At 37.9% G+C, this 17,200-nt stretch overlaps 1 protein-coding gene across 1 annotated transcript; it reads right to left on the bottom strand.

The window, feature by feature from the left end:
- Positions 1–9,503: 9,503 nt before the first annotated feature.
- LOC126689241 (2-hydroxyisoflavanone dehydratase-like) lies at positions 9,504–11,700 on the bottom strand. The gene has a single exon (XM_050384365.1). It carries the CDS (start codon positions 11,578–11,580, stop codon positions 10,672–10,674), a length of 909 nt encoding a protein of 302 aa, XP_050240322.1. The 5' UTR covers positions 11,581–11,700; the 3' UTR covers positions 9,504–10,671.
- Between the last annotated feature and the right edge of the window lie 5,500 nt (positions 11,701–17,200).

The raw sequence follows: 17,200 nt of genomic DNA, 5'->3' as shown, positions 1-17,200 counted from the left end.
GCAGTGGTGTTGATCTTTTAGACACTATGAAATGGAGAGGAAGAATGGGTTGATGGTGGTGGTTTTGGTTGGGTTGATGGCAGTTGTTGATGGCAGTGGTGATTAGGTTTTTTTTTTTTGGTGGTGGCTGGGTTTTTTTTAATTATTTTTTATGAAGAGGAAGAGGGACAAAGAGAGAAAGAGGTGGTGAAATTAATATTTTAATGAATAGATTAGATAAATAAGAAATTGGATGTTAGGTGTACTGTAACATTGTATGGTATAATAGATAAAGTAGATTTTGAGATGGTAAAATAGGATAATTTTGAGAAATCGGATGTAAATGCTCTTATTGTGAAACTTGATTCATGCTTTTATTTTTTGTAAACCACTTTTTTCATTGCCCAAAACATATCAACCAAATCTCCACCCTTCATTGTTCGCCACTTAACCACCACATCCCCTAACTAATGTCCTCAGTCTCTGGTAGCCAATCACCGGTCGTTGCCATTGCTGATCCCCAATCACCAGTTTTTTTTTTTTTTTTCATTTAAAATTTTGTTATTTTTATTATATATATGCTTAGGAGATGAGAAAATGTGAGAAAGTAATAGCAAATATACTTTCCATATTATTTTCAAGAATGCAACCGAACACTTGAAAATATTTTCCAAAGTACTTTCAAGAATGCAACTAAACAATTGAATGTAATTTATTTTCCCAAAAAAAAAAATTCTTTTTGAGTAAATAGTAATATTTATTAGAACACACACGAAAATAGTTATACTAGTGCTTTAAACCAGGCTTATAATATATTATATAACTAGAATATAATTACAAAAGGGCCTAACCTTTGTAGTTGTAGACTGGAGTTATAAACAGCAAACACTAGACACACACAACCAATGTGGGATAAATACTTTTTTTTTTTGAATAAACAGTAATACTTATTAGAACACACACAAAAATAATAATACTAGTGTTTTAAATCGGGTTTATAATACATTATATAACCAGAGTATAACAACAAAAGGGTCTAACCTTTGAAGTTGTAGAGTGGGGTTATACCTTTGTAGTTGAACTAAACACAGCAACCTCTCACTAATTTTGCCTATTCCACTGGGTTAATCTGTAATCTCCATTCCTATCTTTTCTTCTCCTTATTAAAACTCCTCTTTTTGTAATTAAAGATTATTTTATAGGTAAAAGTTGAGGGATACATAGGTCTTCTTTCTAAGGATCTTGGACGAATTCCATTTGATCTAAAGAGCCAGATATCATGCACGTGGTTGAAAATTAATGTATTGTCCTTTCGTTGGCTCATTCGGTACAAAGGGCGCCTATCAAGGCATACATTCATTAGTGATCACCTTAACACTAATCTTTTGTTTCAAAAATCCCTTCAACCCACCATCCAAATGTTTTTCACTCATATGTAGTGTACACCACACCGATTTAACTTGGGTCTCTCATCCTTGTCCATGATTTGGCTAGCATTCCAAGTCTCTGCTAGGATTCTCTCTCTTTTTTTTCTTTTTCTTTTTTTCTTTCCTTTTTTTGTTTTTTTTGGTTAATTGAGAACATTTTATTACCACAAAACAAAGGAAACCAGGAAAAGAGGTCTACAAGGAAACTCAAAAACTTTGCCCAAAACAGACATCACACAAAGCAGAGCATAAGCTCTAGCACAACCCACAACCTACAATATAAACTCATAGCTAAAATTCCTATAAGTCTCAAAAACTTTGCTAGCTACACCTAGCACTCTAGCTCATTACAAATGCGTAAAAATGATTACACACAGTAAAACCCCCAATTTTAGGCAAGAATGCTACTGTTGGGAGTTTGAAAAAAAAAAAAAAAAAAGTTCTTCCATTCCTTCCTTAATTGACAGCCCTTTTTATACTTTTGATCAGCTTCTCTTTGGTTTTGATGCTTCCTCCATGAATTCTATTGTTTCTTTGTATCCAAAGATGAAAAACAGTGGCCCATGAACACAAAGAAACTTTGAAGTTACTGCAGAGTGGGCGATTTATTCCTCAGTTGACCACCTCCTCCCATTTATAGGGTATACTAGGAATTAAACTAAGCTCCATTATGGTGGGGAAAATGGGCTTTTGCCCTTATATACAATGTCGCTATTTTGAAACTATTAACAACAGTGTTCCTATTTTGAAACTCGATTTTCTAAAAACCGAGTTTTAATGTAACTCAATTTTTAGAAAATCAAGTTCTTAGTAAGTTTCAATCATCTGACGGGTGCTCCTTCAGCGTGGCAAAAACTTACCTAGAACTCGATAATCATAAAATCAAGTTTTATGGAAAACTCAATTTTTTAAAAATTGAGTTTCAAAACAGGGACAATAAGGGCAAAAGCCCATTTTCCCCCATTATAGCTTGCCAAATTCTCTTGCTAAATTTAAAGGGCACTCAAAGAACAAGTGGTTCCTAGTTTCAATCATCATTTTATATTAGGAGTATAGACTATCCCTAGTGAAATCCCATTGTATCAATCTTGCTTTAGTTGAGAGTCTGTCCTTCATTGCTAACCACCCTATGAAGTTGTGCTTTGGTGTTGCAGCAGAGAACCAAATCAGCTTCCACCTGGGGGCCTCACTCTTCTTGCTACGAATATGATTCCTAGTGGCAGCAATGCTAAATTCCCCTGAAGGAGATGCTGTCCAAATTACTTTATCATTCTCTTTAAGGTCTATCAATTGCAATTTACTTTGAATCTTGACCAAATCTTCAGACCTTGGCCTCCAATGCCATTCCTTGCCTTTAAGTATGAAATAGCACTAGTCTAATTCCTAGAGCTAATTAAGACCCCAAATTTCAACTACGGCTTGATTAATTAAAGTGATTATTAATTAATCAATCGAAACCAACAACTAAATCATGGACATACATAATTGACATGCAATTTAAACAAGAGTGGTAAGGGAGAAGATAATGTAAACACAAGATAACATTGGAGTGTTATCAAAGAGGAAAACAGAAAAACCCGGAGGAAAAACCTCTTCATGGCCTGACAAGCCAAAATCATCCACTAGTAAATTAGTTGGAGCACATGAAAACACAAAGACCCTCTAAGCCTAAGCTACCCAAATTACTTGAACCCTCCAAGCTCTTGCTATCAATGAATTTCATGGAATTTTGTCTTCACTACCTTTTTGGATCCCTCAATTATGCTCAATTGTACCACAAAAGATTGGTATAGAACCAATACTTCCCAATTGCTCCAAATCAACACTCTACACTAAGAATGTGTGTGGATTGTATTTGGACTAAGTTCCTCTCATGGGTATGGATATTGGAGAGGAAAGAGATTATAGAAAACTAAGAGAATTGTGTAGTGGATTGATGGATGCAATCACTAACTCTCAAATGATATTTTTAGGGTTTTCTCTCAAAAACTCTTCTTACAGAATCGTGGGTAATATGGGTATATAGAGTATAGGTGAAGGAGAGGAAGAGTCACAAACAAAATGAGTTGTTAAAGTACCTGACTACTCATTGGCGGGTTGACCTACTAACTGGCTAGGAGACAACCACCTTGGCATAAAATAATTTTGAATCTCCCATGTGCTGCTCACATGTCATCTGGTGGCTCACTAGCTAATCGCTACAGCTACTGTCTTGAGTGAAACTTCACTATCTTAAAATTAAACCCCACCTAAATACAGGTATATACTTAAAGAAATTACATGTAATATGACACAGAATAAAGCCAACGACGGAAAACAAGAAAAATAACAACTTAACAAAGTACATTGCAGAGCCTTGCCTCAAAAGAACTAGTTGCATCATAGATAACTCTGGGCCCATAAGCTTGGAGCTACACCCCATCTGGATGCCAATTGTCCAGCCATAGGAATATACTTTTTGTTAGGTTCTAAGAAATTAGGAACTAATGTATTAGAACTTCAATTTGTATTATGTTGGCAAACCATGATCCAAACATAGAGTCTAGGTTTAGGCTTGCTCAAAGTATGTTTATTTGTGAAATTGGAATCGAGTGATTGCAGAATTTATTGGACTAAATCTGCAAGGCTCGATCGATCGAAAATTAGACTCGATCGATCGACCCACGTGCAGATTTATTTTTCTGCAGAGTTCTAGTTCAGCCCAAACTCTACTTAAACGTATTAGGGTTCAAGTAAAACTCTCCTATATATAAGGGAAACCCTAGAACGTTTTTTAAAGCTTTTTTTAGAGAGATTAGAGTGCCTCTTGTGCCTCTTTTTATTTTTAGGATTTTGTACCCAAAGGCTCTCTAAAGCTTGCTCATATTGCGGTTTGTGTAAATCTCTTGTGAGATCTAGAGGAACTTTCCTTTACACAAACTTAGGGTTTTCAAGAAAGAGATATTTTCTACACCTTGATGATCAAAACAGTTGCTGCCATTAAAGCTTAAAGAATACACAAGCGGGGGTGCTTGTAGTTGGTGGGAATCCAAAGAAAGAAGGAGTCCGTGGATTCGGAGTTTGCACGTGGTCGTGTCAGTAAGTTCTACTGGTTGGTAGCATTAGGAAGTCGAGCGGGGGTGCTTATAAGTCCTTTTGTATGAACTTCGATTCTTTCTGATAGTGGATTCAAGTTTACCTTGAGAATAGTTAGGTCAAATCCTCCCCAGGTTTTTACCGGTTTGGTTTCTTGGGTGATCATATCGTATGTTATTTATTTTTCGCTGCTTTGCATGATTTGATCTTTATTATTGTGATAACCTAGACTTGTTTAATTGGACTAAGTAACAACTTGGCTAATTACCTAGGTTTAATCAATTGTTTAAGGGGTCTAAAAACTGTCAAGTGGTATCAGAGCGGGTTGCTCTTTTGTTTTAGATCTTTTGATCTAAGAGCTGATCTTTGACCCCTATTGTCATGGATAATTTGAAGTGTCTTTCTGATCATGTTTCTGCTCATGCTTCTGTTGATTTTATTGATGCTTGTGAAACTCTTCGTAAGGAATTATTGAAATCTATGAAAATTGATAAGAAATTCAAGGAAGAGTTAAAATTGGCTAATCTTGAAAAAGAGGAATTGATTATTAGATTAGATGAATCTAATAAAAAGAATGAATTTTTGAGAAATCAAATTTCCTCTCAAGATGAGAAGATGAAAAGCTTGGAACAAGAGTTAGTTGAATCTAAAGCTAAAATTGAAAATTTGACTTGTACCAAGTCTGTTGTTGATAACAGAAGTGTTTCTGTTTCTCTTAAGCCTAAAACTGAGAAATTTTATATCCCTCCTTTCAAGAGGAATAATAAAGAAAAGGCATATTTTGCTAAGTTAGACAAAGGTAAAAGTTCTGATGTTGACGATGAAGTTTCTAAACCTAAGTCTAAACCTATTGTTAGAGAGCATAATAAATCTGTTTTTGTGCCTACTTGTCACCTTTGTGGTGTAGTTGGTCATATTAGACCAAATTGTTCCTTGTTGAGGCAAAAACCAAAATCTGAAACTAGACTTGTTGTTAGGAATACTGATGTTCCTAAATTTGTTCCTGTTTGTCACTTTTGTGGTGTCTCCGGTCACATTCGTCCTAATTGTCATAAATTGAAATTTAAGCATTCTATGTTTCAATCTAGGATTTGTGATGATATTTCTCCTGCCATAAGTTCATATAAATTGTTTCATATTATTTTGAAAAATTTAAGCTTGTTGGCTTGTGAAAGGAATTTGCAGGATTTCAGTGTTTCTCAGAAGATTGGTGTAATCCCTCAAATACACTCTACTTCACATGGATTTTCACCTACAAAGCCGAAGACTCGTGCTAGATGGGTGAGAAAAGATTCTCTAAGGTGAGTGATGCTGACTTGTCCCTGATTTAATTCTTTCAATTGTTTGTGGACATGTTTTGTTTTTGGTTGTTTTTTTTTTTTTTAAATAAAAAAAATCCAAAAACATTGAAAAATTTTCAAAAAGACAAAAATATTTTATTTTGAGTCTTGTTTTATTTTTCTTGAGGATTACATGAATGATAATACCTCTCTTTTGATTTAGAACATGCTTGACATTGTGGAGAAACTTGAATAGTATGTGTTATATAAGTGCTAAACTATTTTTGATTTTATGTGAGTATGTACTAGTTTGTACATGTACTCATGGGTTAATTAAGAAATTGATATTTCTTATTTGTGTACCCTCTATAGCTTAGTTAAGCACTGTCATGCATTACATTTGTATTGTTTATTTAGCATAATGTGTGTGTGTTTTTTTTTTTTGGTCATGTAGTTTTTAAAAACCAAAAAGATTTTTGTGTTTGTATTTCACATCTTGGATTTATAATCAAGAATTGGCCATATTATTTTTACATAACAAGTTTATGTACCTTGTTTAGCTTGGATGAGCTTCTTGTATTGCACTTTACTAGTTTGAGCTTTGTAGTGCATATTATGTGGGAGATGTTTATAGTTTTTGATCATTTTGTCTTGATCTTGAAGTCACATGTTTTTGACTGTCGGACTTGAACTTTTAAAGAAAGGCATAAATAACCATCTCACCACTGTTCACTAGCCAATCATGAACACCTTAGTGCATATCATAAGATTTTGTGCTCAAGAAAGTGTAGCACATGCACAAAAACAACATAAGATGTAGCCTCGGTTTAATTGCTTAATACTTAAAATTGGTGTGTACTATTAGGCTTGATGCCAAATCACATAATTAAAATTGGTGTGTATATTATGAGGCATAAAATCAAGAAACTTACATGATTGCAAGCTTGTTTTCTAGGAGATGTGGGAGTTATATGATGTAACTCTTTAGGTGATAGTCTCTTTTAAATTATATGTGATGAATTTTGTAGACTTTGTAATTGATTGCTATTCACATATCACCTCACATGTATCTCAAGTTTTTGCTAGTTGCACACACTACACAAGTTACTCTTTGCTAAACTTGGTACATTATATTGTGTGTGATTTTGTTATGGCCATCCAAGATTAAAAGTTCCTTGATTTTAATGCAAAATGTGTTTAATGTTTGCGCTTTCAGGACAAATTGATTGAAAAACTTGTTTTTGGAAGATCCAGGTTGAATTCTAGTATTTTTGAAAAACTTTTAATCTCATACTCATGCATTTCATTCATGAAATATTGTGCTTTGAGGAGTTTCTGCATTAAATTGCTCTGTTTTTTTCAAAAATTTGATTTTTCCATGCATCATTTATGTTTAGGATTCACATGTAATGCATTGATTGTTTTTGTATCCATCTTGCAGTTTTGCAGTCATATCTCTCATTGTTTTCACACATAACATGCATACACTTTGCTACATTGGGTACTCAACTTGATCAAAAAATTGATTGATTAATTTTTGAGCTATGTACTTTCTAGTATATGCTATTTTTATGTGTGAATTGTAGAAAATTATTTTCTTAAGAGATATGATGGATAATTAATGTGCAAATATTTTCTCTACTCATGCAACTTTTTATGGGTCACATAGTGCCATGTTTGCATTTTATTGAAAGAGAGAATATTTTTCTTCATGTGTATCCTCAACTTAGTTTTTTTTTTTTAAACTTGGTTTGTGTCTTTTTATTTATCCCCAACCCCTTTATTTTTCCCTAAAATTGTTTTTCCCAAAACTTGTTTTGTTTTTCCTATTTTTATAGGGGGAGAAGCTTGTTTTTAACTTTTGTTGTTCATAGGGGGAGTTGTCTCTATTTCGTATAGAGTTGAATTGTTTTGTGTTCCCTTCTTTCTTTATTTTCTCTTACTCTGTTGCGTATGTTTTCTGTCAACTCTTTGTTTGAGTTGTCTTTGTCAATGCGTGACAAAAAGGGGGAGAGTTTTAGATGAAATGTGTGGAAAATACAAGAATGTTTTGTTTAGGGGGAGTTAACATTTTTTTTGATGTATCTAACTTAGGGGGAGAGTTAGATTGCATATTTGTTGATTTACTGTTTTTGTTTTTCTGTCACACATGCGTTTATGCGTTTGTTGAGTGTTTCAGGAAATATACAGGTTGATTCAGTCATGCTGCTGTCTACACTTGCAACTGATAGATAGTAGTTAGGTTGAATTATTTTTGGGCTATATGTAACTTTGAGCATTTCATGTTTGTGATGTGTTTTGTCACGGATTGCCAAAGGGGGAGATTGTTAGGTTCTAAGAAATTAGGAACTAATGTATTAGAATTTCAATTTGTATTATGTTGGAAAATCATGATCAAAACATAGAGTCTAGGTTTAGGCTTGCTCAAAGTATGTTTATTTGTGAAATTGGAATCGAGTGTTTGTAGAATTTATTGGACTTAATCTGCAAGGCTCGATCGATCGAAAATTAGACTCGATTGATCGAACCACGTGCAGATTTATTTTTCTGCAGAGTTCCAGTTCAGCCCAAACTCTACTTAAACGTATTAGGGTTCAAGTAAAACTCTCCTATATATAAGGGAAACCCTAGAACGTTTTTTAAAATTGTTTTTAGAGAGATTAGAGTGCCTCTTGTGCCTCTTTTTATTTTTAGGGTTTTGTACCCAAAGGCTCTCTAAAGGTTGCTCATATTGTGGTTTGTGTAAATCTCTTGTGAGATCTAGAGTAGCTTTCCTCTACACAAACTTAGGGTTTTCAATGAGGAGATATTTTCTACACCTTGATGATCAAAACAATTGCTGCCATTAAAGCTTAAAGAATACACAAGCGGGGGTGCTTGTAGCTGGTGGGAATCCAAAGAAAGAAGGAGTCCATGGATTCGGAGTTTGCACGTGGTCATGTCAGTAAGTTCTACTGGTTGGTAGCATTAGGAAGTCGAGCGGGGGTGCTTGTAAGTCCTTTTGTATGAACTTCGATTCTTTCTGATAGTGGATTCAAGTTTACCTTGAGGATAGCTAGGTCAAATCCTCCCCAGGTTTTTACCGGTTTGGTTTCCTGGGTGATCATATCGTGTGTTATTTATTTTCCGCTGCTTTGCATGATTTGATCTTTATTATTGTGATAACCTAGACTTGTTTAATTGGACTAAGTAACAACTTGGCTAATTACCTAGGTTTAATCAATTGTTTAAGGGGTCTAAAAACTGTCACTTTTTCCATCACCTACTTCATGCCATACAAGCTGCTTGGCTTTAGTTCTAAGCTTCAATAGATTACTCCACTCCAAGAGCAATTATGAGGAATATTGACAAGAAAAGGCATCATGATTATACCAAGGTTCGCCATGATTAAGGCGTCGAGATTGCCTTATGCATGGGTGCCGAGTCCATCTATTGCAATCCCCGCCTGATTGTATATCTCAATTTGGGATTTCTTAAACACATGCATTGTTACGAAAAATGTTTTTTTATTTTCATGTTACTCAATTTATTTATTTTTCTTTAGTCAATTTACATTTAATCTTGGAATAATATTAGTGGTGAAACATAAATTCTGATCAAATACTAGCTCTTACAATTTCTCACATAAAAGTTTTCCATGTATAAAATTTTTGATGGCTAACCACTCATGATGGGTTTGGTTACCCATTAACCCATGGTTGAGGGGCCAAATTAAGACCAACACAAGCCAGGCCACATCCCGTAATACCACACCTTAGCAATTCATACATTGATCCAACTACTTGTTAATGTCTCACTTGGTGACAATATTACATTACTGGCTTGGCTAAAAATTATGTGACAATCTTCATACAAGATGTAGTAACCCGTTCTCATATTGACTAAAAAATATTATATATATAAAAAATAAAAATAGAAAAACATATTACTTTACAAATAGATGAGTCATATGATTCTAGATAGGATCAAAATCATCGCACAGTTGAGCACTCTTCTCAACCCATTATTCAGTGCTCAACCGAAATGAAAGAAAAACCACTGACAAGGAAATGAGCAGCCAATGTGCAGATTTGAAACTACAAAACCCAACTCATTATTGAGTGCACTCTCCTAACTGTGTTGTTAGATGGCTGGGTATTCAATTAGCCATTTCATGACTAAATTTACAATTGATGATGCCGTAACTATCACCAGTGAGTCACACGATCTTCGCACGCTCGTAACGATACCTGCACAGCAAAAGAGAAGACCTAACATAGAGCACCAATGTGATTTTGGCCGAATACCCTCCGAAGGTCAAGTTAGAACTATTCTCACAACTCTAGAGTGCTAGAGAATGGTAAATTATGCGTACCTTGATTTGTGAAGGTATTGGTGTTTTTATAGTAGTAGAAGTTTGATATCTCTTCCTTGGTGTAGAAGTCTTTTTCTTATAAGAATCCTCTTAAATAGTCCCAAACATGATGGACAAGACATTTCCTTATAGAGAAGATCTTCATTAATGCGCATATCTTTTGGAATTCTCTTTGTGCAAGGATTCCATTTACCTTGAGATTCTATGATGGCTAAATGTGTGTCGCAAGTATTTCCCATTAGGGTTTCTAGATGCCACGTGGGTGCTTGATCCGTCCTTGTTGCATCCATTTATGCATGATCCGTCCATAATAGACCTTGCATAAGTTGGGCCCGTCTTCTATCGGCCCATGGATGTGGAACCATCAGGCCCATTTCATGGAGATCCGTCAACCTAGATTTTTACCCTCTTCAATAATGATGAAGGATGGAGTTACCATTCCAATTGCCATGTAAGAGTAAAACAAATCAAAGCAGACAGAATATTTTATAAAGCAAGAATATTCCCCTGAATTGATATTCTTTTTATTCATCACACAAAGTCAAAAATACAACCATTACTCTTGTTTCAAGAAAGAAACATATTTTCTAATCAAATCCACAGCCTTCTCATATTTGAGGTCACGCAAATGGAAACAATGCCCCTCCCCTAAATTCTCAACAATCTCTACATTTCCTCCCCAACCACTCTTCTTCAATTCCTCATAGTAGCGCTTACCCACAACAAAAAGATGGTCTTTTTCAGCCACAAACATCAATACCCTCTCACACCCTAGTCTAGCTAGATTCTCTTTACCAGGTCTCATTCTAGGATCATCCAATCCACCATTCTCCGGACACATACATAGCCACATTTGATCATCTTCCGTACCACCAAAAAACGGGTGCACCATAATCACCCCAACCAATTTCACTTCAGGCAACCCATCTGTCCCAACCCGAACCGCCAAATTATGAGCTATGTTCCCTCCAGCACTATCTCCACCGATAAAAACACGACCAAAATCTACATGATCATTGAACCATGGTTCAGGTCCATCCCCATTAACATGTGACACCACATACTTAAGTGCAGCCCAAGAGTCCTCGTAACATGCAGGTATAGGTCTGTCTGGGAACAACCCGTACTCAACAGAGACAGCAATTATATTAGCTTCAGCAACAAGGGTATCAACATAATTATGGTACCTGGGAGTGAAAGCTGATTGCATGCAGAAACCACCACCGTGCATGTACAAAAGGAGAGGGAGTTTCTGCGTCAAATTGGCGGATCCGGGGACGAAGACACGAGCTGATACAGCTGGTTCAGATGAGATGACTATGTCTTTGGATCGGACTCTAGAATTCGGGTCATCTGACGGTGGGATTCTTTTATCAGTGGTGGGATTGGAGAGGACAACGCTGCCGTCTTTGTATACACGGAAAAAACGGAAGTCGTGGATGATCTCGGCATCTCTGGTGGCCATTGAAGAAAGTGGAGAGCAAATCAATGGAGAGAGAATCAATGAAGGTTTACTATCCGTGTATTATTGACCGAGTAAAAGTTGCAGAGTTTGCTTTAATATACGGATGCTGCAATGGGTAGTTATAAGTTATAACTAGATCTAATTTTTAACCTTTAATTAATAATGTTTGTAGGATAAAGTAATACTCCTAATTTTAACTAATCGTCTTCGCCACCGGAAGGTCTTGCCTCCGCATTTAAAGACCATTTGGTAAATTCTATAGCTAGTCACGCTATACTTCAAGGTTTATGTAATTTCATTGTATATTGAAAGAACATTTGGTAATGTTGTTCTGTAATGTTGTTGTACTGTGACGTTGTTGTACTTATCATTGTTGTTTCATTAGGTTGCTTAACTGACTCACATCCTCGATGGGCGGCTGAAGGAGCTAGCCGAGGATAACAAGCAGGAGAAGGCTCTTAAGGACGTGGCCAAGGTGACTGCAAAAGAGAAAACCAAGGCTGCCACAATTGTGGAAAAGAAGGCTGCTACGTTTGAGAAGGCCAAGGCGTTGGTAGAGAAGAAGTCCTTGGAGCTGAAGACTAAGCTGGCCAAAACTGAGCTAAAACTAGCAGAGGCTGCGAGCCTGAACATTACACAAGCCAAGGAGTTGGCTGACTTAAAGGCATCTTTAGAGGCCTGCGAAAATAAATGGTATAACGAGGGATTTGCTAACGCGGAAAACTCAACAGTGCCCATCATCCAGGAAGCTTGGAAGCTTGCCTTTAATAAGGGTTGGTTGGCTGCCCTGCAAGCTCTGGGGGTCCCCAAGAACTCTCCTATAAGAAACCCCAACCAAATCCCTTTCCTGGGCCCTTCTACTGCTGCACAGAACCCTCCCAGTGCCACTAACGAGGAGGAGACCCCAAGCATGAGGGAGTTAGTGGAGGCAATTGACTCCCACGTGGAGTTGCAACCTCCGTGCTGGCAATCAGCCCGGTGAGGATGTTTAGCTTCAGCCCCTCTCAGCAACCCAGCAGCAGCCCGAGATCGTCACCTAAATGCAACCCGCAAACCCTACAAGTAAATTGCCAAACCGGATTTCTACTGTTTACTTTACTTTTCTTTTAAATAATTTCTTTCCTTTTAGCAAGTTTGCCTATGTCATCGGGCTGTGGTGACAAAACAATTATTTTTCTCAGGTTTAATTTTTTTTACAGTCACCTAGTTATGGTGACAAAACATTAGTTTAATTTTTATATGTTGCCTTTGTTTGATTAAGGTTCAATTACCAAACACTTGCCTTAGTCATGTTTATGAATGTTTTAATATTATGCTGTTTCTTTCATTATATTCTTATTTTTTTTGCAAGTGTATATATATATATATATATATATATATATACCCCTAATGATCAGGTAGTTTAATCACGGTTTGCTTCTAGTCAACAATTGAAGCCGCTTACTAGTTCATTTCCTCCAGGAAAGATTACATTCGGGCATGCATGGTGTCTGGGGCTGGTTTGGAAAGGAAAATGAGTTAGCTCATTGGTAATTGAAACTCCACTTAATACATGCCTACCCTCCCGGGTAAAATGTAGGCCATGGAAAACCGAGACGTAGGTTTCCCCACTTAGATAATTTTTAGTGCAGGGTTTCCACCTGTTTGGTTTAGTGTAAGGTTTCCACCTACTTGGTGATAATGATCGAACTAAGAAGCAGGCTTCTGTCCTTAGAAAACTCTTTAGTGCAAGGTTTCCACCTGTTCAGTTTAGTGTGAGGTTTTCACCTACTCGGTGATAATGATCGAACTGAGAAGCAGGCTTTCGTCCTTGGAAAACTTTTTAGTATAAAGTTTCCACTTGCTCAGCGATAATGATTGAATCGAGAAGCAGGCTTCTATCCTTAGAAAACTCCTTAGTGTAAGGTTTCCACCTGCTCGGTGATAATGATCGAACCGAGAAGCAGGCTTCTGTCCATAGAAAACTCTTTAGTGTAAGGTTTCCACCTGCTCGGTGATAATGATCGAACCGAGAAGCAGGCTTTTGTCCTTAGAATGGAACAAGCTACCCCAGTCCCCATAACTTTCTTCGCATTTGTTGGCCGGTAGCGCCTCTAATGAATTAACGATAATAAAACTAAATGCACCTGCAAAGATAAATACCACCTTTATATTAATTAATAAAACATATATACAAGATTACATTTAATTCACACCCCTGTGTATGAATGATTAGTGATAAAATTTCTTCAGATTGTGGACATTCCATGGCCGAGGAAGTGGCCTTTCATCTAAATCTTCCAAGTAGTACGCCCCTGCACCTGCAATGGCAGTTACCCTATAAGGCCCTTCCCAGGTCGAGGCTAACTTCCTAGCATTTGTATCCCATATATTCCCTACTGCTTTCCATAACACTAGGTCACCAGCATTGAATTCCCTCGTCTTCACATCACGGTTGTAGCACCGGGCAAGTTTTTGCTGATATTCGGCTAGCCTTGTAGTTGCAGCTTCTCGGTACTCTTCTAGCTAATCAAAACATTCTACCATTAATCTTTCATTCTGGGTGGGGGTAAATGCTGCAACTCATGCACTACATAAGTTTACCTCAACTGGTATCACAGCTTCTGCCCCGTACGTTAGGGAGATCAGGGTCTTTCCTGTAGATCTCCTGGGAGTTGTTCGATATGCCCACAGAACGTTAGGCAGCTCTTCGGCCTACCTTCCCTTTGCACCATCTAGCCTTTTCTTCAATCCATTCACAATTGCCTTGTTAGTGGCTTCAGCTTGTCCATTGCTCTAAGAATACGCCGGTGTGGACCTGTTCTTGATGCCGAGATCACTACAAAACTCGCGAAAGGCCCTACTGTCGAACTACAATCCATTATCAGATATAAGAGAGTCTGGCACCCCAAATCTCATGACTATGTTCCTCCACATGAACTTTTTAACATATACGTCCCGAATATTGGCTAGTGCCTCTGCCTCCACCCATTTGGTGAAGTAGTCAACGACTACTAACACAAACCTCTTATTGCCCGTGGCCTAGGGAAACAAACCAAGAATATCTAGCCCCCACTGTGCAAAGGGCCAAGCGCTGCTGACCGAGTTCAAATGGCCTGCCGGTTGGTCGATCAAAGGGGCATGTTTTTGGCACCGTTCACATTTCCACACATATTCGGCTGCAACCTTCTACATATGCGGCCACCAGAATCCCTGAGTCATTGCTTAGTGTGCCAATGAGTGTCCCCCTACATGACTGCCACACACCCAACCATGTAGCTCAGCCAAAAGTTCGTTCACTTGCTCAAGGTGTAAGCACAAAAGGTATGGCCCCCCAAATGACCTCCAATACAGCTTACGATCTGCTGACAACCAATACCGAGTAGCTACTCGGCGAACCCTATTAGCTTCCTTTTTGTCATCTGGGACTCGATCCTCGGCTAAGAAGTCAATGATCGAGTCCATCTAGCATGGCTCGGCTCTGCTATGAGCTCTACCTTGATTAACCGAGGTACATCCTCCGTCGTTGATGATACCAACATGGCTAGAAAGCCAGCGTGTCTGTTATGTCCCTGAGATACTTAGGCCAACTTTGTTGTACAAAATTTACTCATGACTTGCTTTACCACCTCCAAGTACTCCTTCATTCGAGAATCCCGGGCTTCAAAACTGCCTTATACTTGGCTAACCACTAGCCGAGAATCTAAATAAATCTCTACATCCCAAGCACCCATACCCAAAACGATTCTTAATCCGGCAAGCAAGGCCTCGTACTCAGCTTCGTTGTTAGAGGCCTTGAATCCCAACCTAAAAGAATGCTCTAACCGTATTCCTTCTGGGGTGATAATGACAATCCTGGCTCCAACGCCCATAGCATTTGATGTGCCGTCCACAAATACCTTCCATAGGCAACATTCCACATGACAAACCATCTCCCTTTTATTCTTAGGAGAAAACTCTGCAACAAAATCGGAAAGAACTTGGCCCTTCATCAAACTTCTTGGCCTGTACCTTATATCAAAGGATCCTAGCTGGGTCCCCCATTTAGCTATCCGGCCCGTAAAGTCGGATCTTTTCAGCAATGACTGTAACGGGTACTCAATCAAGACATAGACAATATGAGCTTGAAAATATTGAGGAAACTTCCTCGTAGCGTGCACAAGTGCTAACACCAACTTTTCCAAGGGTAAATACCCTGTCTCGGCATCAACCAAGGTCTTACTGATGTAATACATAGGCTATTACACCCCTTGATCCCTTAATAGCAAGGCACTCACAGCATGATCAAACACTGAGAGATATATGAATAAGTCTTCCCCAGGTTCTGGGGCCATCAACATGGGTGGCTGCATCAAATACTCCTTCAAATCCTGAAAAGCTCTTTCACATTTCTCATTCCACCTGAACCCCTTCCACTTCTTCAAAAGTTGGTAGAATGGATGACAACGATCGGCAAACTTAGAAATGAACCGATTAAGGGCAGCTAACATTCCGACCAACACCTACACTTCCTTCGGATTGCCTGGTGGCCTGAGGTGCTGCACGGCTTTAATCTGATCAGGGTTGACCTCTATCCCACGGTTAGTGATCAGATAACCCAGGAACTTGCCAACCCCCACCCCAAAAGCACACTTGTCCACATTCAGGCGCAACTTATGTTGTCGAAACACTTCAAATACTCCCTAGAGATCCAATGATGTGAACCCCGTCAATAATAACGAGACCCGACAACGAAAGGGAACCCTAGATCGTTCTATGGACAGATTTAAATGGGAGACCTCGACCCATTGTTTATAACAAACAAGAACCTTGGTATAAGGAAGTCGCCATAAACGGTGGTGGAAACTCCGTTTGATAAGTCGAGATGAATGCCACGGGAATTCCTGATAAGTTCGAGTAGTTCTTCAAAGAATCAAAGAGAATAAACTTCACAAGTTTTATCAATAATGTCTGAAAAACGTTTACAAACTTAGATGACTATTTAAGGACTCCTTAAAACTTGACAGACAAGAAAATATATTCTAAAATAACTCCTAATTGATACCTAACCATATTAGGAATAAAGTTTGACCTAAAAATCATTAAATTCACCTAAAAACAAAGAAATAAATCACCTAAACCTAGAATAACGTTTTTTACATAGATCCAAAATATTTCATGCCAATTCTTAGCCTTGACCGGATCCTTCTAGAACTTGAATCAAGGTGACGATTTTTTGTTGCCCACATGGATCATGCTCAATGGGCCTCCACGAATTTGCTTAAGCCTATAACTCTTGGATGAGTCCGTTAAGTACATCCTTGAACTTCTTTGCTTGTGCTCTCATAACCGGCCCAATTGGTACTTGAACGAGATCCTTCGACGCGGTGCCTTGATCTCCATCACTTTATATGCTATGTCTCTTATTTACTTTTTACCACCATGTCGTCAATGTACACCTCAACCATGTGCCTAATTTTGTCCCAAAACATTCTAGTCATCATTCGTTGATATGTTGCCCAGCATTCTTTAAACCGAAGGGCATCACAGTCTAATGGTAGTTTGCATCAGGGGAGATGAATGATGTCTTCTCCTAGTCCTCGACAGCTAGGGCGATCTGATGGTAACCCTGAAAGGCATCTAGGAAACTCATCCTCGGGTG

Source organism: Quercus robur, chromosome 1 (assembly GCF_932294415.1).
Source record: "Quercus robur chromosome 1, dhQueRobu3.1, whole genome shotgun sequence".
Lineage (NCBI taxonomy): Eukaryota > Viridiplantae > Streptophyta > Magnoliopsida > Fagales > Fagaceae > Quercus > Quercus robur.
Note: the sequence above shows the minus strand (reverse complement) of the source record. Positions and strands in the feature narration are given on the sequence as shown.